General features: G+C 35.1%; 1 protein-coding gene across 3 annotated transcripts in view; it reads left to right on the top strand.

Moving 5' to 3' along the window:
- ASCC3 (activating signal cointegrator 1 complex subunit 3) overlaps positions 1-24949 on the top strand; it is a 369269-nt gene that overhangs the window by 124909 nt on the left and 219411 nt on the right. For all 3 annotated transcript variants that reach the window (XM_040474260.1, XM_040474261.1, XM_040474259.1), the window contains exon 11: positions 19598-19762. In XM_040474260.1, coding sequence (XP_040330194.1) covers positions 19598-19762 — 165 coding nt within the window. The remainder of the gene's footprint in view (positions 1-19597; positions 19763-24949) is intronic.

The following is a 24949-nucleotide window of genomic DNA, read 5'->3' as shown; positions in this document are numbered from 1 at the left end:
CTTAAAAGCTTGGCTTAAAAAAAGCTCTTATGTTGAGTTTGACCCTCTTTTTATTAAAGGATGAAAGCTATTCATTCCTAAATTTGAGATTCATTCCTAAATTTCTTACTAGAAAAGAAAATAATAATTGTATTCTAAGGAAAGCAGTAGATACTACCACGTTAAATTTAATACATGTATACCACTTGGTCTTTAAACATTTTATTTTAGTTTTAGTGAGGTATAAGTAGTGTACAAAATAGCTGTACATATTTAAAGAATACAATTTAATGAGTTTTGACATATGTGTATACGAGTGAAACCATCAACACAATCAAATTGATGAACATATTCATCAGCCCTAAAAGTTTCTTCACACCCCTTTGCACTCTCCCTCCACAACTGTCATCCCCAGGCAACCACTGAAATGCTTTCTGTCACTATAGGTTTGCTTACATTTTCATAAATTGTATGTAAGGGTCCGTATGTACTTTTCTATCTGACTTCTTGAACTCAACCTAATTATTTTGGTATTCATCCATGTTGTTGCATATATTAATGGTTCATTCCTTTGTACTGCTAACTAATGTTGAGTTGCATGAATATATCACAAATTGTTTATCCATTTAATTTTGACCAATTTTGCCTTGGTTCTAGTATTTCGCTATTACAAATAAAGCTACTGTGAATATTATTGTGTAAGTATTTTTGTGGACATATGGTTTTCACTTTGGAGTTAGTACCTAGGAGTAGAATTGTTGGGGATAAGGTAGATACATGTTTAATTTAAAAAAAAATTTTTTTAATATTCATTTTTGAGAGACAGAGACAGAGTGTGTGGGGGGCGGTGCGGGCAGAAAGAGGAGACACAGAATCCAAAGCAGGCTCCAGGCTCTGAGCTGTTAGCACAGAGCCCAACTTGGAGCTCCAACTAATGGACCGCAAGATGATGACCTGAGCTGAAGTCAGACGCTTAACCAACTGAGCCACCCAGGCACCCCGATGCATGTTTAACTTTTTAAGAAACTACCAAACTGTTTCCAAAATGGCTGTACCATTTTATATTCCTAATAGCCATGTATGAAAATTCTGTTTCCTTTACATACTCTATAACACTTATATGATAATTTTTTTTTTTATTTTAGTTGTTTTACTGGCTGTGTAGTAGCATCTCATTGTGGTTTTAATTTGCATTTCCCTAATGACTAATGATGTTAGGTATCTTTTCATGTGCCTTTTTGGCATCTGTATTCCTTCTTTGGTGATGTGTCTTTGCAAATAGTTTGCCTTGTTTAAAGTATTTTAAGTGGGTGGTTTGTCTTACTGTTGAGTCACAAGACTTGTGTAAGACTCTAAATGCAGATCCTCTGTTCAGTATGTGCTTTGCAGTATTTTCTTCTAGTTAATGACCTGCCTTTTCATGTTCATAGCAATGTCTTTTGAAAATCAAATACTTAATTTTTATAGAGTCCCAATTTATTGACTTTTTCTTTTATAGTTCATTCTTTTTTTTGTATCCTGTTTTAAAAATATATCCTAAGCACAAGATAAGTAATATTTTCTCCTATGTTTTCTTCTAGAAATTTCTTAGTTTTAGGATATGATGCATTTTGAGTTGATTTTTGTGAAAGGTAGAAGTAAGGGGTGAGGTTCACTATTTTTGCATATGGATACCTGCTCTTTGGGCACCATTTGTTGAAAAGAGTTACTCTATTGAATTGCTTTGGCACTTATTATTGAAACCAATTGACCATATATGTGTGACTCTTTCTGAATTCTGTTCTATTGATTTTGTATGTTTATCTTTATGCCAATACCACACTGTCTTGACTACTATAGCTATATAATATGTCTTGAAATCCTGTGAGTCCTCCTACTTTGTTCTCTTTCAGAGTTGTTTTGATTATTTCAGGGTATATTTTCAAATAAATTCTATATGTTTTGGTTAGTTTTTGCTAACTCTTCCTGTTATTATGCAATTTTATCTAGTATCCATAGAGTAGAGAAAGAACAGTTTATAAAAGTGCTAAGTGGGAGATAGCAGCTGTTTATTTTGAATTATTTTGCAGACCTTGAAGCCCCTGAAAAACACTATTATAATGGCAATGCAACACTGACTGAAAAGAGATTCAAATTTTTTTGAAAAGTAGGGGAAAATTGCCCACAACACCCTAGAATTACAGATCCTAAGTATTTAATTTCTTTTTAATACTTTACATTTTTTATTGTTTTTATCTCATTGTAACACATATTCTTTCATTACAAGAAATTTAAAAATAGCCAAAAATAACATATCCAAACACAAGTTATTACAAGTACATACTTTCCATTTTTCATTCTTGTGCTAAGGTATATTCATATATTTAATAAAAGGCAGTATGGCATAGTGGTACATGAGAGTTAATTGATTTTATACATGTGAATTGTTTAGAACAGTGCTTGGTATATAAGTTCTTAATAGGCATTAGCTTTCTTTTAATAAAACCATACAAATAAGTTGCTTTATTTGTTTTGACAATATACCATAAACAATGATTCATGTCAGTAGATATATATCTATAATAATGTAATGACATTTAATGATGTTAGGCATCTTTTCATGTGCCTTTCTGGCATCTGTATATCTTCTTTGGTGATGTGTCTTTACAAATAGTTTGCATGACATTAAATAATCATACAAAGTAGATTACTGATTGTTGGAAAAGGACCACACACACAAACCTGCCATATTCAGTACAAACCATGTGTTTGTATGGTGTCCTCATTTATTAAATTGAGAATATAGGGCAGTGTTGTTCAGTATACTGGCCACTGGCCACATGTGACTTTTTAAATTAAAATTAAGTAAAATTTTGGAAAATTAAAACTTATTTCCCTCATTTGCACTAGCCTCATTTCAGCTGCTCAGTAGTCACCAGTGGTTACCAAATTAGATAATTCAGGTACAGAACATTATTGTCATCACAGAAAGTTCTATTGGACAGTGACAATGTAGTGCTTAAAGGAAGCATTGTAGAAATACAAAGGACGGAAGCTGAAGCAGTGTATGTGCATACATATGCTTTTTCTTTTGTTAAGGGGCATGGAGTTTCAGTATACAGAATATCCTGCTGCAGTCAAGAAAGAAACCAATCACTATTAAGCTACTCCCCTGTCATAGATTTTAGGCTTACAGTTTCTGGGCTTCATTCTAAGGACACGTTTACAGATGTCAGGCTTCCTTGATACTGAAGCAATTTTGATACAATTTTCAGTTGTACAGTTGAAAAATCTCCGTTTCCAGCTTTGCAAGGATCCTGGAGAGCCTTCTCTCCTCAGAAATATACAACATTGTATGTATATTACATGGTTTATTTAATTCTTGCTTTGATATTTATTTACAGTTTTTAAACTATTCCTATTAGAAAAATCAGAGTGTGCATGATTGACTAGAAATCTGCACTAAAAATTAAAACATATAAATAAAATAGTAGTTTTGAAAAATTGGCATAAATGCTTAATAATGTTGAAACTTCAAAACAACCCTGTAAGGACCAGCATTTTAACACGTTCATATTGTTGACTAGGAATGGCATTTGCATTGATTTGTCTTTTCATAATTTCTCATTACCAAATCAGTTTGATGTTATCCTTTTTTATCATTAACTATAGTCATACTAGAAACCAGCTTAACTTCCAGTCCCTGTCTCTCTCTCTCTCTCTCTCTCTCTCTCTCTCTCTCTCTCTCGCTCTTTTTTTATTTATTTTTGAGAGAGAGAGCGAGAGAGAGAGAAAGAGAGAGCAAGTGAGCAGGGGAGGGACAGAGATTAAGGGAGAGATGGAGAGAGAAAGGGGGGGGGGAGGGAGAGAATGAATGAATCCCCAGCAGGCTCTGTCCTGTCAGCGGAGAGCCCGATGTGGGGCTCGAACCCACAAACCTTGAGATCATGACCTGAGCCAAAACCAAGGGTTGGATGTTTAACCGACTGAGCCACACAGGTGCCCCCCAGTCCCTGTCTCTTTATATTACATATATAGGCACTGAGATTGCCATATTGCTGTTAATTATATTTTGCTCTGGAAAATCCAGCATAGTTTTATAGCTTATTTATAATAATCATTACCTCTCCCCCACCTCCCTGTCTCATCCAGTGGCTCTATTTGGTATGAAGAGCTAAGAGAAAATAGCATACATTTAAACTACATGCTAGTGAAATATGGAATAAAAAACTAAGAGGAAATGAAATGATGCACAGAGTAGACTTTATCAGCATGAAAGATTTGTTTCAACTTCTGGGTTTTGTAAAAATCTGAACTTCCGCCATGTATAACTGACATTCAAGATAAAGTCATTTATCTAGCTCACTAAAATACTGTGTGCCTATTTCATGAAATCAGTAAAGAATGCTAATCATTTGAAGTCACTATTCATTGAGCTACTTCTGCATAGATGCAATTGTCAAGCCAGTTGAAAAACCTAGTCTCAATGATGAATCTAAATATTCTAAGGTATGGATTTAGTTTAGATGTTATTGTGGTATTTATATTTGTTATAATGTTGCTTATTTCCCTTCTTGCCTTCATTTGTTTGGTGTTGGGATTTGTTTTTTAAAGTACTTATTTCAGAATAAGAATAGTAGACAGCAACAGTATTCTTTTCTGGTTTTGAAGGTGATTCTTGTATTTAAGCTTAATTTTTCAAGTGACTTCACAAACACAATCGGTGTGTTTTTGGTGGCAGTAATGACTTTTCAATCCTTGAATAACATAAACATTTTGCTTTTTCTAGTCTTTTTTTCCTGATTTTCATTTCTAATTTTGTGTAATTAAACAATAACCAAAATGAAAATTTTAAGCTTCCTTTTAGTTAGAGATCTTAAAAAAGGGGAATAGAACTTGAAATCTGAAAGCAGCCAATCTCTAAAAAGAATGATTAGTTTAAAAAGGTTTAACCATGTGCTTAAACATGGAATTAAAAAGCTACCACTTTTAAAATCCATGATGAAATGTCAATATTATTTGCCAGGCCAACCATTTCCTGCATTTGAACACATGCCATTAAGAAGTAATGAGAGCTCTATTTTGAAGAATGTCTCATTACTTTTATTAGTAAGTAAGCTATAAATTACTCTGAAGCATCTTAGAATTCTTAGTGTTAGGTATTATTTTTACTTTTGCAAGGTTTAACAGCTACTCATAAAATATATTAAAATGCTTTGAGTAAAAAAAGCCCACTTCTGTGTATAAACTACTGTTTTTAACTGTTTTGTTCTTAATATAGTTGGATGAAAGGGAGTCCTGAAAGAACTATAATTTTTGAGGCATAAACATCTGTTTTATGGATCCAAATTATGTATTATTTGAGACCCTTGAGTATAATTTAAAAGCACTTGGGAATCTAATTATCTTTGCCTTTACTAAAAAAAATTTGGAATAACAATTTTGCCTAATCCGTGAGTGTTACTTTGCAGAAAAATAGCTTATTTCATTGTATCACAGGAGTGAAGGGGGGGGAGTCCTATTCTTAATCGTTTCTTTTTTTCTTTTTGTCTGCTTAATACCACAATTTAGTTACTTTTTGTTTCTATCATGTGATTGTTTTATATATATATTTTTTTTAATGTTTACTCATTTGTGAGTGAGAGAGGCAGAGAGGGAAAGAGAGACAGAATCTGACGCAGGCTCCAGGCTCTGAGTCAACAGCACAGACCCTGACACGGAGCTTGAACCCTCGAACCTTGAGACCATGACCTGAGCCCAACTTGGACGCTTAACTGACTGAGCCACCCAGGCACCACCGATTTTTTTACACAGTGTCCCATAAGAATATAAAACAAAGCAAAGTATTAGAAAACATGTTTTTAAATTACTTCAAGAGCACTGACTGCAAAGTTTATCATGCTAACTTACCCAAATACAGAGCAAAAACCAATAAAAAGCTTAGTGTTTTCTTTCTCTTAAAGTAAAATATAACAATGTATATTATTGTAAAATAATGCAGTGCATAGCATGCTTAGAAACAGTCTACTTTCCCTATAAACAAGGAAGCAAAAATAAATTTTCAATATTTATGATGCTGATTCTAAGTCTTCTTTTACTCATTAAATTTCAGAAAAATCCTGCCACCTGTAAGTTTTAAGATGGGAACTCGCTAACCACAAACATTAGTATCATTGTGAAAAATTACTTTTATCTTCCTCAGAAATATGAGATGTACTGAATATTAAAGGATGTTTTATCTATGGTCTTTTGTAATTGCGCATCCCTTAAAGTGGGTGTTTTTCTTTAATTTTCAAAGGCTATCCAGTGAAACCTACATTTAAAATTTTTGAATAACTAATTATTTTTTATAAAAACAGGCCTCAGTTTCTAGTATTCCTTTATATCTTGTTTTGTTTTTTTGTTTGTTTTTTAACCTCACCTGTTATCCTACAGCTATTGAGGTAAATCTAAAAAGTAGTTTGTTGCATAAGTGACAGTATAGCAGCTAATGGGCCTAGAAAAGATGAAGAGGCTAACCAACTTTAATTTTCTTATGTTATATTTTCAAATCAAGTTTGAAAATTTTTCTCAGAGGGTAACTTGTAGCTATATTAACTATTTCTTAATGTTTCATTTGTGATTATTTCATCCTGAACCAGGAAGAGAGCAGAGAGATGTAAAATATCTGACACATGGGAAATTTTCAGCAGAATATATTTTTACATTACTTTTCTCTGGGGAAAGATAACGCTTAAATATACTCTATATTTAAATGTAAGGTTGGGGCGCCTGGGTGGCTCAGTCGGTTGAGCGTCCGACTTCGGCTCAGGTCACGATCTCGCGGTCCGTGAGTTCGAGCCCCACATCGGGCTCTGTGCTGACCGCTCAGAGCCTGGAGCCTGTTTCAGATTCTGTGTCTCCCTCCCTCTCTCTCTCTCTCTGACCCTCCCCGTTCATGCTCTCTCTCTGTCTCAAAAATAAATAAACGTTAAAAAATTAAAAAAATAAATAAATGTAAGGTGAATACAGTCAATCCAGCTCCAGTTCTTATTAATTTTTTATTTTATCTCCTATGTGTTTCTCACATTCATCCATATCCTCTCCATCTTCACTAATGCTTCCTTCACTAATGCCTCTATCATCTCTCACCTTGATTCCTTCTATAGTATTCTAACTGGGGTACCAGCATCCAACTTGCTCCCTTCTATTCTTTCCCCTTAAGTTGCCAGAAATGCAGTCTGAACTGTTTCATCCTTCCCTTTTCACTCCCATACCCTCTCCTATGAAAAACAGCAATCCAAAATGAACGAATGAGGGGCACCTGGGCTTAGTCAGTTAGGTGTCCAACTTTGGCTCAGGTCATGATCTTGTGGTTCATGGGTTTGAGCCCCATGTCGGGTTCTGTGCTGACAACTCAGAGCCTGGAGCCTGCTTCGGATCCTGTGTCTCCCTCTCTTTCGCCCCTCCCCTGCTCATGCTCTGTCTCTCTCTGTCTCTTAAAAATAAATAAATGTTAAAGAAAAATCAGAATGAATGAATGAATGAGTGAATGGAAGGAAGGAAGGAAGGAAGGAAGGAAGGAAGGAAGGAAGGGGGGAAGGGAGGGAGGGAGGGAGGGAGGGAGGGAGTAGACAAGATGAGACAAGAGAAAGGAAGGAAAAGAAAGCCACTAATAGTTTTCCAGGCTGCTCTACAGTGTGAAAAGAGTAGCTAGAGGTAGCTGAAAGGCTATGCATCATCTGACCCTTCCCATCTCTTTCCCACCAAACTTCAGTCCTCTCAGCCTCTGTGCCCAGCCCTTTACTCTGCCTGTCTTTACTCTCTTCCATCCATGTTGTCCCCCACATGCTCTATGTACATGCTCTGCTTCTGCCTGTAACTCTCTTTTTCTCCTTCACCTCATTAATTGCCTTTCATCTTTTAGATGTTAAATCAAATATTGGTTCCTTTTTTAAAGTTTATTTTATTGCTGAGAGAGACAGAGCATGTGCAAGTGGGGGAGGGACAGAGAGAGGGAGTGAGAGAATCCCTAACAGGATCTGCACTGTCAGCACGGAGCCCAACATAGGGCTCAAACCCACAAACCTGTGAAATCATGATCTGAGCTGAAATCAAGAGTTGGACGCTTAACCATCTGAGCCATCCAGGTGCCCCCTCAAATGTCACTTTCTTGATAAAGCCTTTTCTGGTTTCTCTGGTTAGGTCAAATTTTCCTAACAATTTGTTTCATCATGAATAGTATCTAAGTTGTCTTTAGTACCTTATCACAAGTAAAATCTTGCATTTCACAGGTTTTTTTGTATAATGCCTACTACCACTCCACCTGCATTACAATGTAAGCTTTATGATATCAAGAGCTTTATCTGTCTGCCTTTATCTTTCCTCACCATAGAATAGTACATAACTTAGTGTCTGGTACATTACAGTGAGGAGACACAGGATGATGCTGATGATGTTAGAAAATCTAATTGATCCCTATTACATGTCAAGCATTATCCTAAATATTTTATGTATATTAATGTGTTCCATTTTCATTATAATCCGCTGATATGTAGGTACTGTTATTTCTTCATTTTATTATGAGGGAAACTAAGATTTTTGGTAGTAGATAGATACACAATAAATATTTAATAGAGGCATCGCTGAAAGATATTGAATGTGTTCTCATTAAGCACAATATATCAGAGATACTGTATTGATAAGTGAGACACGCCCATAAGAATACTTAGATTTAGAAGTACTAATAAATTGTGTTTATAGAAATAAAGTTTCAGTCCATATTAATAGGACTACCCACTTTTCTTCTTGGTTGGAGGAAATTAAGTTAGGACACCTCAGCTATTGCATATGGGACATCAGAAATGCTGGCCTGTTCTGTTGGGAAAGGCCTGGGGTTGGCTTGGTGGAATAGGGGTGGGAGGGCAGGAGAGGAGCATTATAAAAAATCTCTAAGTCCTGATTACAGAATGTTCAAATTATATTCACTCCTCTTTGAGTGATACTCTGAAATACAAGTCTGTTTTTCCCAATAAGACCGAGATTCAAGCCACTTAACTTAATCCATGAAGAGCTATTAAAGTCTCATCTTTTCTCAACAACATTCATTGAAGGGAAATAACATCCAGATACTGGGACTGTCATCCCCCAAGGCACAGGGTGAGCAGCATCTTCTTTGTCCAGGACTCAGTAAATGACCCTCTTTCTTTGAATATGTTTTGAGATTTTTCCATTTGGTAAATGTACGTGAATAGATTAGAGAGGTGAGCATTCCTCTGGCTAATTCACAAAATCCATTATGTGACAGTGTATTGAACATAACTTTTAAACCAAATATCTATATGGAACATAAATTGTATAAATCCTACCATTAAGTGTAGAAATATTCTATTTTCTTATTAGGCAAGAAGAGTTACCACCAGTATTATGAGTAATAATTACCTGCAAAAAATATGATTCACCAACAGTTCTTGAGTATGTACCACATGCCAGACCACTTTAAGACATTGTGGATAGAGTATCTGTCAAGTCACTGTCCTTGTCTTTTCAGTGCCTGTGTCTATTGAGGGAAGCAGATATTTAAGCAAGCAATATAGTGTAATAAATACTATGCTGAGATAGAAAATATGGGCACAGAAATGCCAGAGAAGCCTATGGAAGGGAATTATTAGTAGGGTATTATGGTTTAAGAAAAGCCTCCTAAACATTTCAGCTTAACACCTGGAGAATGCAGAGGTGTGTGTGTGTGTGTGTGTGTGTGTATTCTTTTAGCGTATTAAAAACAGAATCATACTTCATATATTTGTGTGTCTCTGTGTAAAATGCATCATATTTTTAACTTAATATCAGTATGTATACATCTACATTATTTCCTTCTAAAAAGCTTCATGAATGTCCATTTGTGTGGGTAGACCTTTTTTTTTTAATTTTCTTTTATATTTTTTAAAATTTTCATGCAAATTAGTTATCATATAGTGCAACAATGATTTCAGGACTAGATTCCTTAATGCCCCTTACTCATTTAGCCCATCCCCCCCTCCCACAACCCCTCCAGCAACCCTCAGTTTGTTCTCCATATTTATGAGTCTCTTCTGTTTTGTCCCCCTCCCTGTTTTTATATTATTTTTGTTTCCCTTCCCTTATGTTCATCTGTTTTGTCTCTTGAAGTCCTCATATGAGTGAAGTCATATGATTTTTGTCTTTCTCTAATTTCACTTAGCATAATACCCTCCAGTTCCATTCACGTAGTTGCAAATGGCAAGATTTCATTCTCTTTGATTTGTAGGCCTTTTTTTTGAGATTTGAATTCTAGAAATGAGTTGCTGGACCTAGGGTTTGTGCGTTTAAAATTTTGAGAGATTTTGTCAAATTACTTCCAAAATGGCTCCACTCCTTATAGCTAATATACCTATTAATGATTGAGGTTTTGCAGTTTGATGATATGAACACCAAATGCAACATTGACTCTTCCTACAAAGGGAAAATGCATAGTGTCAAAAAATAACATATTAAGCATTATTAAACAAATTCTAATTAAGATACAAAGCTATTTCTCCACGATAAATTAGTAAAGGTAATGGAAATACCCCATGCAGGTTAAACTACAGTATAACTTCAGCTCCCAACCATTGCCGCTAGTGTGGTAAAATCATTTTGGCTAGTGATTTGCTTGAAAGAAATCTGGATAGTATGGTCAAAACAGTTTAGTTAACTGAATAGAGAATGGCTATTGGAGTCCTGAGGTCCTAGAAATTTGACAGATGTAGCCAATTTTGTTAACTCAAGTTGCAATACCAAAATCGCTTGGGGAGCATTTTCCTTCTACATACACTGGCATCCTTTTTAGTAATAGTCATCCTAACAGGTGTTAGGTGATAGCTCATTGTGGATTTGATTTGCATTTCTGTGATTAATGATGTGATTAGCGCCTTTGCGTGTACATAGACCAGGGTTCACAGAAGCCTGCTGGTGGCCTGTGCCATGGATGCTTCCTGAGGCTGTGGATGCTGCTCTGGGCTGCTTGGGCAAATGGGTGCTAGGGTGAGCCAGGAGCCTAGGTTTGCGGGAGCCCCCAAGGAGCACCTAAAGCCTGTGGAGTTGGCCTGGTACTGGGGTAGGCCAGCTCTGGGGTCTGTGATAAAAATGGACACTTATTTCCTTCTGCAATGAGGGAAAGAATTTCTCTGCACTGGGCTGCCTGGGCTTAAAGGAGGGATGCTTGGGGATGGGTGGTGACATGAATCTATCTTTCCTACTCTCCTCAGTGCATCTTTTCTTATTTCTGTACTTCACCCATGTGCTATAATCCCTCACCTGGAATCCTTAGCTCTTGTGAAGTGAAGTGATTTTCATTCACAGATAGTTGTTCAAATTGATTTTTCTGGGGGAGGGGATGAACACAAAATTCCTATGCTACTATTTTGCTGAGATCACTCCCAGTTTTTCTTTTTCAATTGTGTGTCAAGAAAGTGTACAGTCAGGTTTTGTGCTTCCTCACAGATACAGTATTGGCTTGGGGCGTATTTGCCTTTGTTCTGTATCACTTTCCTAAGCCTCCATTTTAGTGTATGTGTGTGAATTTCTGTTAAGTCACTTCAAAGCCAATAACAAACAAATGTTTTTTGATCTCTTTTTTGGTGCTGTAAGTTTCTTAGAAATGGAAGGAATAGGAGAAAAAAACGCAGAAAATGTAAAATTTCACATGGATCTGCACTGAAGTCATATTGGCACTGTGTGTAGTTTATACTCTGGTGGGCAGAGGCAGCAGCAGTTGACTGAGTGGGGTCAGCTGCCCACTATTGTTGACCAAATCATTTTGTAACTATGTGAGGAAGTGTTTGGACCACATTTCTTCTTTGCTGCGTTTCTCGTTTAAGCTTCTAAACTTCTTGCCTTTATGTTTGTATTCCTAACCACAGACACCTATCTCTACACATGCAGTTATGTACAAACTTCTGTAGAGAAGCTCTCCTTTGGATAACCATAAGTTGTGATTAAATAGAATACATGTCCTGCCTGTGTTCTTTTTCTAAATAGAAAGGTATCAAATAATTGAGGTAGGTATTCAGTAAGGACAGCTGATTTTCTTAATTGTAGTAATTTTCAGCAGCTTATGTCCTGCCGTAATTTGTTGATAAGATTTTAAAATCCTCCCTTCATTTGTCTCTCCTGCCCAATAGTAGACCCCAAGTAAACTTTTGATTAATTGTTCTTGAATTGGCAGAATCTCTCAACAGTGAATGTCTGGTATTAGTTTGAAGAGATAAAATTGGTATTATTTGGAATTATTTTTGTTGATTACTACAAAATACATTTTTTTTTAGCTCATCACTTTTGAGCTTTTAGTAGTTTGGCATTGCAGTATGAAATTTTAAAGTGTTTTTGTAAGAAATTGATCCTCAAACTGAGCTTTGCACATGTGGCAGGAAAGAGAAAAAACATTATAGTACCAAGGAAACCTGTTCCCTATGAGTCATAACCCCAGTTGTGCAGAATAGAACTTATCACAGGACAAGTTTCTACCACAAATTATTCACATGTCAAAAATCTGTCTTCATGAGTCAGCAGAAGAGGAATCATTGTAAATTGTTTTAGACCCTTCATCTATAAGATTTTAATGGAATGAAATACTGGAGTATTATGGACAAGCATTTAGAGATGAGAGCAAGGTCTTTATGGCTTTTATACACACTAATATAACAATTTCTGTATTTTTCTCTGTTAGTATAATTAGTTAAGTTTTAGAGTAACCAACCATTGTACTCTTTATAGGCTTATGCTGATGGCTAGACTTCAGTATGCATGGTCTGAGATTGTTGGCAAGTGCTTTCAATCAACAAAAAGAGCTGCAAAGAGAATTCTACTCCAGCTGTAAACACATGTAGTCTAGAAAGTATTTTAAATGTTTCTCCCTTTCCCAGCACTCTATGTTCTGTTCCTTCAAAGGTTTTAGAATTTCTTATTGAATTATACTTTATTTAGTAAATGTTACCTATGAAATATTAACCAAAATAGTTTCAGTGTTTTTGCTAACATGAAAACATCAAGATACATGTTAGATTACATTCTTTATGCTTTTGCTTGACCATATCTGTACTTTCAAAAAAAAAAAAATATGAGGTAAGAATACTTCTGTACTTGAAGATTTTCCAATTAATCTTAATATTTTTATTTTATAATTGAAAGCTGTGGTCCTTGACATAAATAAAACTAGATACTTCAGAAGACTTTGTGCTTTACATGTGTGAGCATGTACTCACACATGTTAATTGATGGGAGAGGAAAGAACATAAAATGTAGAAAAGGAAATAGTTGGAACTAACTGATTTGTTGTAGTGTCCCCAGGGGCAGGTATAATTTGCAAGCTGTCACATTCCATTATGGGGGCTGTTGCCATCAATCAGAGCTGACATTTGTATAGCAGAGGTTAGTATAACTGTAATTATATGTATGTTTATTGAATCTAAACCCTGTGACACTTTACCTTTATTCTTTAAATTAAAACATTCATGTAATTTATAAACTTCTTGGTTGAGTGGGTATGTCATTATGTATTTTAAAAAGGAAAATAGAGTTCCAAAATCCTGCAAACTGTTGCCTGGTCTAGTCTATAACACTAGAATGTGATTTGTAACAATTCCAGTCTGAGTGTTGTCACTATAGAAGATGTGTTAAGCAAACATTCTTGAATATTGCTCTTTAGTTTAGTTAATAGATCCCTAACATTTTGAACTAAATGTACCATATTTCATCAGTTGTAAGACCCATTTTAAAAATTTACTTGATAGTAGAAACAACCATAAACCAAGTAACAAAATGGGAATAAATACATATCAGTAATTACTTTGAATGTAAATGGACTAAACCAGTCAAAAGGGTTGCAAAGTTAATAAAGAAACAGGACCCATCCATTGCTGCTCCAAGATACTCCATTTCATCTGAAAAACACTTGCAGATTGAAAGTGGGGGGATGGAGAAACATTTATCATGCAAATGGATGTCAAAAGAAAGCTGGCATACCAATACTTCTATCAGACAAAAGAGACTTTAAAACAAAGACTATCAAGAGACAAAGAAGGGCACTATATAATAATAAAGGGGACAGTCCAATAAGAGGATATAACAATTGTAAATATTTATGCATCCAAAATGGGAGCACCCAGATACATAAAATATGTTTCCTTTCCAAACATAAAGGAAATAATCAATAGTAATACAATAATAGGGGACTTTAACATCCCACTTAAATCAATGAACAGATCATCCATACAGAAAATCAACAAGGAAACAGTGGCTTTGAATGACACACTGGACCAGATGGACTTAACATACATATTCAGAACATTCCATCCTAAAACAGCAGAATGCCCATTTTCAAGTGTACGTGGAACATCCTCCAGAACAGATCACATATTAAGCCACAAAACAAGTCTCAAAAATTAAAAAAAAAAAAAAATCAAAATTGTACCATGCATCTTTTCAGACCTCAAAACTATGAAAATAGTAATCAAGCATTAGAGAAAATCTGGGAAGAGCACAAATACATGGAGGTTAGATAACATGGTACTAAACAATGAATGGGTCAACTGTGAAAGCAAAGAAGAAATCAAAAATTACATAGAAACAAATGGAAAGGAAAACACAGTGGTCCAAAATCTTTGAAATGCAGCAAAAGTGGTTCTAACAGGGAAGTTTATAGTAATACAGGCCTACCTCAAGAGGCTGTAACAACATTTTTCTAGAGATGTCTGCTAAGGAAGGGAAATAAAAGTAAAACTAAACTATTGGGACTACATCAAAATAAATGGTTTCTGCACAGCAAAGCAAACAATCAACGAAACTAAAAGGCAACCCACTGAATGAGAGAACATACTTGCAAATGACATATCCTATAAAGGGTTAGTATCCAAAATAAATAACTTATACAACTCAACACCCAAAAAACAATCCAATTAAAACTGAGCAGAAGACATGAACAGACATTTCTCCAAAGAAAACATCTAGATGGCTAACAGACACATGAAAAGATGCTCAACATCACTCATCAGGGAAATGTGAATTAAAACTACGATGAGATCACCTCACACTTGTCAGAATGGCTAAAATAAAAAAAAAAAAAAAACAGAAAAAGCAAGCGTTGGAGAGGATGCAGACAAAAAAGTAACCTTTGTGCACTGTTGGTGAGATTGCAAGTTAATGGAGCCACTGTGGGAAACAGTATGAAGATTCCTCAAAATATTAATAGGACTACCCTATGTTCCAGTAATCACACTTATTGGATATTTGTCCCCAAAATACAAAAACACTAATTCCAAGTGACACATGCACCCTGTGTTTATTGTAGCATTATTTACAATAGCCAAACTATGGAAATAGCCCAAGTGTCCACTGACGGATGGATAAAGAAGTGGTATTTTATATATATAATGGAATATATTCACTCAAAAAAAGGATGAAATCTTGTCATTTACAGTAACATGGATAGAACTATAGAGTATAATATTAAGTGAAATAGGTCAGAGAAAGACAAATACCATACGATTTCATTCATAATAGTCATGATACAATCATAGAAAACTAAACACTGTAATTTTACTATATACAGATATAAGGAAAGTTTTTAATAGTAATGTTTAAGTGCGTATGGGATGCAGCAAAAACAGTTTTAAGAGGGAAGTTTATTATGATATGTCTACATTAAGGCAGAAAAAGTTGACAAACAACCTAACCTATACCTCAAGGAACTAGAAAAAGAACAACAAACTAAACCCAAAGTTAGTACAAAAAGGAAATAACAATGATCAGAGCAGAAATAAGTGAAATAGACATTAAAAAAAATAGAAAATGTCAACAAAATAAGGGCTGGTTTACTAAAAAAGATAAACAAAATTGACAAACTTTTAGCTATACTAAGGAAAAAAGACTAAAATAAATAAAAAATGAAAGACGAAACATTACAGCTGACACTGTAGAAATACATAGGATCACAAGAGAGAATATCATGAACAACTAAACATCAGCAAATTGGATAACCTAAAAGAAATGTATAAATTCTTAGAAACATACAACCTGTTGACTCATTAAGAAATAGAAAATCTAAATATTAATATTGGATCATATTCATATTAATAGAATGGAAGAGAGGATCATATTAGTAGAATGAAAGAGAAAGATGATCATATGATCATCTTAATGGATGCAGAAAAAAAATCATTTGACAAAATTCATCCTCATATACCCCCATGCTCTTTGCAGCATTATCAACAATAGCCAAGACAAAGAAACAACCCAAGTGCCCCTCAGTGGATGAATGGATAAAGAAAATGCAGTGTATATGTACAATAGAATACTGTTTAGCCATAAAAGGGAAGGTAACTCAGACTTTTTAACAACACGATGGACTTGAGGACGTTATGCTAAATAAAATAAGTGAGACAGAACAACCAATACAGAGAAACAAGTGTGTTCTCACTTATATGTGGAATATAAAAAAGCTGAACTTAAACAGTGGAGTGGTGGTTGCCAAGGTCTGGAGGATAGGGGAGTGGGGTAGATATTGGTCAAGGGGTATAAACTTATGGCTATACAATGAATATCTTCTGACAATCTAATGTATAGCATGCCAGTTTTAATTTGCAATACTGTGTTATATACTTGAAATTTATTTATAGAGTGGACCTTAAATGTTATCACCACACACACATAACACACCCACATGTAATAGTGTGAGGGGATAGAAGGGTTAATTAACCTTTTTGTGGTAATCATTCTGAATTATGTATCTGCATCAAATCATCACCTGTGCACCTTAAATTTACATAGATTACATCTCAATATCTCAAAGCTGGAAAAAATGAAGAGATAAAGCTACTTCCCTTAGGTCACAGTGTTTTAAAAGGTAAAATAATAATATTAATGTTCAAGTGCGTAACTAGATTAGTTGGTTCTGGCAAGTCTTAGGTCCTTGGTTCTTTTGTCAAATGGATGAGCATTTTAACTCAATACGCTGAATTTTTGGCATGATCGTAATATGTATATAGCATCACAACTATGCCATTTTCCCAGTGGACAGGATAAAATTGGAGCAGTTTCAAGTAATGATTTTTTATGTTTCTGAGGGAATAAGTACATGTATTTAGAGAAATTTAAGTTGACAGTAAAAATGCTGACAGTTAACCCGTGCCCTGATACAAGAGCAGATGGAAATGTCTTGCATGAGTTCCAATTCATTAAGCAAATGTGACACTTTATGTTCTAGCCGTTTTAAGTTCAGGGAACTGAAGTGATGAATAGTAATTTAAATGAAGCCACTTCTCATTATGCTGAAAGTAAAGTATAATAAAACGCTAAAGTGGATTTTAAGATTTCCTTGGTATAGCTTTTTGATATCTGAAAAATTTGATTTTACAGTTTGTTACCGCATTGTTATCTCTGAAAGTTAATTATAAGAAAGTATTAGCATAATATTCTAAGTTCATGTTGAGGTAGGTAGCCAGGCTTCATATTAACAAAACAGATGAACATAGGGGAAGGGAAGGAAAAATAAGATAAAAACAGAGAGGGAGGCAAACCATAAAAGACTGTTACATATGGAGAACAAACATATATGTGGAGGGTTGCTGGAGGGGTGTTGGATGGAGGGATGGGCTAAATGCATGATGGGCATTAAGGAGGACACTAGTTGGGATGAGCACTGGGTGTTCTTATATGTAAGTGATGAATCACTAAGTTCTACTCTTGAAACCATTACTACACCGTATGTTAACTAACTTGGATTTAAATAAAATTTTAAAAAGTGTATCCTGTATCTTTCCTAACACTTGCAAGTAATAAGCTTACTTATTTTATACTTTTATAGTAAATATACAGTGTAGGAAATTGTTGTTTTTGAAAACAAATAAGCATGTTTTCCAGGACTTTTAATGAAAAGGGTTGTTAGTAAGTGATCCCTGGGTATATTTATATTAATATATCCTGGGTTATTTTAAGTTTATCATTATTCAAAGTAGAAGTTCATTTTAAATTTGTTGAAAGAGATTTTAATGCATAGTGAATGTTTTTTACCTATTTTAGATCTCAGAATTTATTAGACATCTTTTTATACGTAATTCCAGCAGCACATCTTTTCTATAAAATTTGATGTGATCTCAACATTGCCATTTAGCGTTAGCAAATTAACTAAGTAGCTTTGGATTTGTAGTATGTCATATCTTTGATATGAATTGCTTAATCTGTTTCATTATAGTTTGTTAATTAATGTTCTGTTTAGCTGCTAAACTTTGTGGTTGATATAGTTCATTTCATAATGAAAGCAGTGATATCACTAATAATGCAACAGATCATATTGATAAATTTAGATTGTGGATAAGAATTTATACATAATTTGCACCAATAAAAAAAAAAGTTATTGTCCCCAGAGCTGACTTAATCAGGCATGAAATAACATAACAAAAATGTTGACAGAATAACCTGACCCTTATCTTAGTCAACCCCCTCAAAGCACAGATAAATTGTGATTATCATCTGTCTCTCTAATCTTGATCTATTGGCTAAGAAAAGCTTTGATTTTGTTTGTTATCTTGTATTCTTTGATTTATCCACATATTGGCTTCTTTCCTAATGTAGTATTACCATAGTAGAAGATATTATTAAACTTGTCATCTTTTTCTCACAACAGGGTAAGTTTAGAGTACGCAAACAATTTAGTATGTGACAAACAAAGGGATTTATAATTACAGTTTCATGTTAAATGGTCTGCTTCTGTGAAGTTCACATGAATGCCTTAGGCTTATCTCCTGCTCTGCATGCCCTAGAATCTTCGGTGACTCACTCTTTGGGTTACCATTATGTGCCAGTTATATGTATTATATGTATTACTTTTTGGTATAAAAGTACTGTATATATTAGTTGATTTTAAAGAGCAGCTTTTTAAAAACTGTGTTAGTAGTGAAGCTTCCTTCAAATTTGGATAGGTATAGACAGGTTATTGTTCCTAGAGTGGATTCTTGGTTTCCTTTTCATTTCCTTTTAACACTTGTTTCACTTCTTTGTCTCTTTTCAAATAAAGGCCATCATCAGTGTATATAGTTTAAAATATAGACTCATTTGTTTTTTATATCATAAGATGCTTTTTAAAGAAGGTATGGGGGCGCCTGGGTGGCGCAGTCGGTTAAGCGTCCGACTTCAGCCAGGTCACGATCTCGCGGTCCGGGAGTTCGAGCCCCGCGTCGGGCTCTGGGCTGATGGCTCAGAGCCTGGAGCCTGTTTCCAATTCTGTGTCTCCCTCTCTCTCTGCCCCTCCCCCGTTCATGCTCTGTCTCTCTCTGTCCCAAAAATAAATAAACGTTGAAAAAAAAAATAAAAAAAAATAAAAAAAAAAAAAAGAAGGTATGTATTTTTAACATAATTTCATAACAATTTATTGACAGACTATCTTCATTGAGTTTTAAATAACTGCTTAATATCACAACTTAAGTGGAGTGAAATATCACTCTTGAAGTGACATTGTTTACAGTGAATTAGATATCATTCCAGGATATTTTGAACACTTTTTATTTGATCTGCATAAAGCCTGCTAATTATATTTCTTTTTGAATGGCACAGGTGAAATTTATATCATCCATGTGATACTTTCTCTTTTTAAATTCATTTTATCTTACAGATGCTTGTTACCACACCAGAAAAATGGGATGTAGTGACAAGAAAGAGTGTTGGAGACGTAGCTCTTTCCCAAATTGTAAAGCTCCTTATTCTTGATGAAGTTCATTTGCTGCATGAAGATAGAGGACCAGTATTAGAAAGCATAGTGGCACGTACTTTACGGCAGGTAAGAGGAAGTTATTTTTCAGCTTATTTTGGAGGAATGAGTAAGTTTTTAAGCTTAAATGTAGCATTCAAAAAATATTAATATGTTTTGTTCATGAGAATAAAGATAATTTAATATGGAGAAACCTTTAGCTATTTTGTTTCATATTAAAAGTACTCTTTCTTCCTTCCAAGTCTTATTTTATTGAAGTCTCTCTAAATTAGCCAAAATAAAGACAGGAAAATTTCTAAACTGTTGTCGCAAAGCTATGTCTAATATTGACTAAGCAGTATTAAGATATAATTGAACATAGGTAAATATTCGTGATTTCATCCACTTCTCTTCTGTCTGCACTTCTTCCCCCTGAAAAGATATGAACAATTTACAATTTTTCTTATATACTAGATAAAATGAAATGTAATCACCTCATGTGCATAATCTTCATCATTTTTTTAAAAGACCTGTACACGCTATTTCTGGTTTGAGAGCTTCCTGGCTATTCATAAATAGTTCAAACAAAAGTTGGTTTACCAATGTCTCGTGATTATTTTCTGTCAACCTCTCTTTTCATTAAGTGAAAAGACAGTGTCTTAGAATGTCCATGGGTATTAAAATGATGTTTGTTGGTAGATTTTACATGTGTAGAAAATAGATGAATACTAGTTTTTCAACATAATCAAGAACTCTAATTCTTTACTCTCCATTTATTATTGTCTTTGATCCATATTCTCCTGGTTTTATTTTCTTTCTGAAATAGCCAGGACACCATGACCAATTTTTCTTTTGTCAGTAACCTTAACTTACTTAACTTATCCCTGACTATCTGGCATAATTCCATCCATGAATCATTTGAATCATATATATGCCTCTAGCCAGATGCTAAGCACTAGCAAAGAAGATCACATAGTGGTATACGAGTCACTTTACGTTCATAGACTCTGAATTTACCTGCATCATTGGGATCACCCTGGAACTTCTGAGCCACTTTTCTTCTGTTTTCCTAAAGTGAGCATTTCCAAGCTTCACCAGACTTCTCCCGCATTTTTCCCTACCCTGTCGTGCTCATTCTTAGCGCAATGTGTTTACTGAACGGAAGTAGAGTCCTTCATGCTTAAAGTCCCTCAGTTCCCATCCTTTGCCTTTCCTTTCACCACCCAGAATAAACCTCAGCCCTCCCCCTCATATCCATATTCATCATTCTATCCCTTGTTCCCTAGAGACCCCTTCTCTGCTTGCCTTGGACCCATTCCTTTTACTCTGTATGTTATCCCTTTTCTTTGCTGTGTTATCTTTAACTTCTCACTTTCAGTGGACACTGTCTCTTCAGCTTAAAAGAACTGCAAAGTCCTTCTCATCTTTACCAAAAAACCTTTCTCAAACCTATCCCTCTCCAATAACTCCTATTCAGTAAAACTCTTTTTGCCACCTATCATCTGGAAATGTTAATCTGTATTCACTGTTTCTCTTTTGACTTTCAAACCATTGTAGTCTGTTTATTGTTGCAACATAGGTAATAAAATGTTTTTACCAGGATTGCCATTTATTAAAGGCAGTCCTCAAACCAATTCCTTTTTTTTTTTTTTTTACCTTTTCACACTACTCATTTTTTATATTTGATATAACTTATCATTTTCTCAATCTTGAAATTTTCATTCCTTTTGGCTTCATGATGCGATCCTGCTCTGGTTTTCTTCACTTGACTTTTTTTTCCCCACCTACTTAGCTGCTCTTAATGGTCTCCCTTGCTGTCTCCTTTACTCAACCTTGAAATGTTTACATTCTCCAAGTCTCAGTCAGTTGCCATCTTCTTTTTTTCATTCTGAATATTTACCCTGGGAAGATAACACTTCTTTGCCTTTGTCACTTAAATCTATGTAGTCCAAATCTTACCCTCTGACTTCTGGCCATATCCAGATGCAGTTGTATGTTCCTATTCTAATATCCCATGGATATCTCTTACTAAACATGTCAGAAACTCTGCCATCTTCCCTATATATTTATATATGGCTTCACAGTCTCAAGCCCCAAACTGGGAATCACACTCAAGTTTTCCTTCTTCCTTAACATTCTTCCTCATCCCAATCACTACTTAGGTATCAATTATTTTATATTTCATATGCTAACTAGCTCTGATCTAGATCTGTATATGGGAAGTTATACTGCATTTTAAAATGTTTTAAAATAGTGTGTTTCCATCTGGTAAATCCACCATAAAATTCTAGATGGATTAATAATTTAACTATATCAAGCAAAACTCTCAATACATTAAAGAAAATATAAGACAGCATATCTAAATAACCTTGGGGGTAGAGAAGCTCTAAGCAAAATGCAAAACTCCAAAGGTTATAAAGGGAACATGTGGCACATGTGGATGTCTAAATATTAAAAACTTCTGACCAACAAAGACATCTCCAAAAAGTTAAAATGTGAGACAGAGTAACAATAGCATGTAAAATAATGTATTTTATATTTAATAGTTATTATAAATTAGTAAGATATATGAGTTTTTTAGAAATTTGTAAAAAGCGTTTCATGATAGAAATAAAAATACTGAGCAATAGAGAAAAGATGCTTAAAAAGACATGAGATTTTTATCAAATTGGCAAAATTGAAAAAAGAATGTAACTTGAAAGCAGCCCCTAAAACCAACCCTATGATTTTACTTCTAGGGATCTAATGTGTGGAAATCATAGCACAAACAGATACCTGTATTTTTTCATAAATTTTTTTAATGTTTATTTTTGAGGGAGCACACCCGAGCATGTGCTCACGGGAGAGAGGCAGGGAGAGAGAGGGAGACAGAGGCTCCAAAGTGGGCTCCTCACTGGCAGCAGAGAGCCCAGAGCAGGGCTCAAACTCATGAACTATGAGATCATGACCTGAGTTGAAGTGGATGCTCAATCGACTGAGCCACCCAGGTGTTCCCACAAACATATATATATGTTATATATATAACATGTATATATATAATTAATAAATTATAGTGATACTATAAAATGCTACTTTGCAGCCTTTAAAACAAATGAGGTAGAGCTGTATGAACTGGATCTAAAAGATATGTTCTTATTGAAAAAGGAAGCTGGCCTCTACATATAGCATAATCCCACTTATATGAAGAAAAAAATATATGTTTATATTCTCATTCATTCATTCATTCAGTGAACATGTGCCAACCACATAGTTCTAGGTGCTATGGATGTAGTTAATCAGAGTTCTTGCTTACATTTATATTTTAGGTTTGGGTAGACAAGGGTGAATATACATGCAAGGATATGCTACAAACCTTAAAGGTGATTTGATAATAGAAATGGAACTAGAGGGTTATTTGGGACATGTTCACATTTTACCATATAAATTAAAAATATGTGTATACACACACACATAAACACATATGCATAAAACACAAAGGGATGGAATATTAAAAAAGACACAAAAATCAGGTTTTAGCTAATATCCAACTTGATAATTTCAAGGATACAGGTAGTTGTGAGACAAAGGTGAAGCATGGAGAAGTCTGAAACTGCCATCATAGCTTTCCAGGTCCTTTCTTGCTGCATAGGATTGGCTCTGGCCCAGATTTTCAAGCATGAAGGGCATCATTTACAGAAGAGAGCTATTTTAATCATGAAATGTGTTTATTTTATAAACTCAAAATGGATAAAGGACCTGAATGTGAGACAGGAAACCATCAAAACCTTAGAGGAGAAAGCAGGAAAAGACCTCTCTGACCTCAGCCGTAGCAATCTCTTACTCGACACATCCCCAAAGGCAAGGGAATTAAAAGCAAAAGTGAATTACTGGGACCTTATGAAGATAAAAAGCTTCTGCACAGCAAAGGAAACAATCAACAAAACTAAAAGGCAACCAACGGAATGGGAAAAGATATTTGCAAATGACATATCGGACAAAGGGCTAGTCTCCAAAATCTATAAAGAGCTCACCAAACCCCACACCCGAAAAGCAAATAACCCAGTGAAGAAATGGGCAGAAAACATGAATAGACACTTCTCTAAAGAAGACATCCGTATGGCCAACAGGCACATGAAAAGATGTTCAGCGTCGCTCCTTATCAGGGAAATACAAATCAAAACCACACTCAGGTATCACCTCACGCCAGTCAGAGTGGCCAAAATGAACAAATCAGGAGACTATAGATGCTGGAGAGGATGTGGAGAAACGGGAACCCTCTTGCACTGTTGGTGGGAATGCAAATTGGTGCAGCTGCTCTAGAAAGCAGTGTGGAGGTTCCTCAGAAAATTAAAAATAGACCTACCCTATGACCCAGCAATAGCACTGCTAGGAATTTATCCAAGGGACACAGGAGTATTGATGCATAGGGGCACTTGTACCCCAATGTTCATAGCAGCACTCTCAACAATAGCCAAATTATGGAAAGAGCCTAAATGTCCATCAACTGATGAATGGATAAAGAAATTGTGGTTTATATACACTATGGAATACTACGTGGCAATGAGAAAAAATGAAATATGGCCTTTTGTAGCAACGTGGATGGAACTGGAGAGTGTGATGCTAAGTGAAATAAGCCATACAGAGAAAGACAGATACCATATGGTTTCACTCTTATGTGGATCCTGAGAAACTTAACAGGAACCCATGGGGGAGGGGAAGGAAAAAAAAAAAAAAAAGAGGTTAGAATGGGAGAGAGTCAAAGCATAAGAGACTGTTGAGAACTGAGAGCAAACTGAGGGTTGATGGGGGGTAGGAGGGAGGAGAGGGTGGGTGATGGGTATTGAGGAGGGCACCTTTTGGGATGAGCACTGGGTGTTGTATGGAAACCAATTTGACAATAAATTTCATATTAAAAAAAAGATACTTTAAGAGTAAAATGAGACATTTAAAAAAAATAAATTATATACTTTTGAAAAAAAAAAAAGAAATGTGTTTATTTTATACCATGGTACTTCTATAGCTTAGTGATGTTTTTCGGGGAGTCATGCCATATGAATCCATACATCCTAGATTTATTTACATTGAGCCACCTAGAGGGACCATGGCCATCAGCTAAAAGCATTATAAAGTTAAGGACTTGCCTGTAACTATAGAACATTAGAGGTCGAGTAAATATCATTAGTACATTTACCAGAAGGTCTGTCATTAGCATTTTACAGGGGTGTTTGACTAGGACATCATTCTTTCCTGATCACCCCCAGTTAAGGGAACAAATGGATTGCAGGCCTCCTGCTAATG

This window comes from Herpailurus yagouaroundi, unplaced genomic scaffold (genome assembly GCF_014898765.1).
Source record: "Herpailurus yagouaroundi ecotype Mexico unplaced genomic scaffold, PumYag 139, whole genome shotgun sequence".
NCBI lineage: Eukaryota > Metazoa > Chordata > Mammalia > Carnivora > Felidae > Herpailurus > Herpailurus yagouaroundi.
Note: the sequence above shows the minus strand (reverse complement) of the source record. Positions and strands in the feature narration are given on the sequence as shown.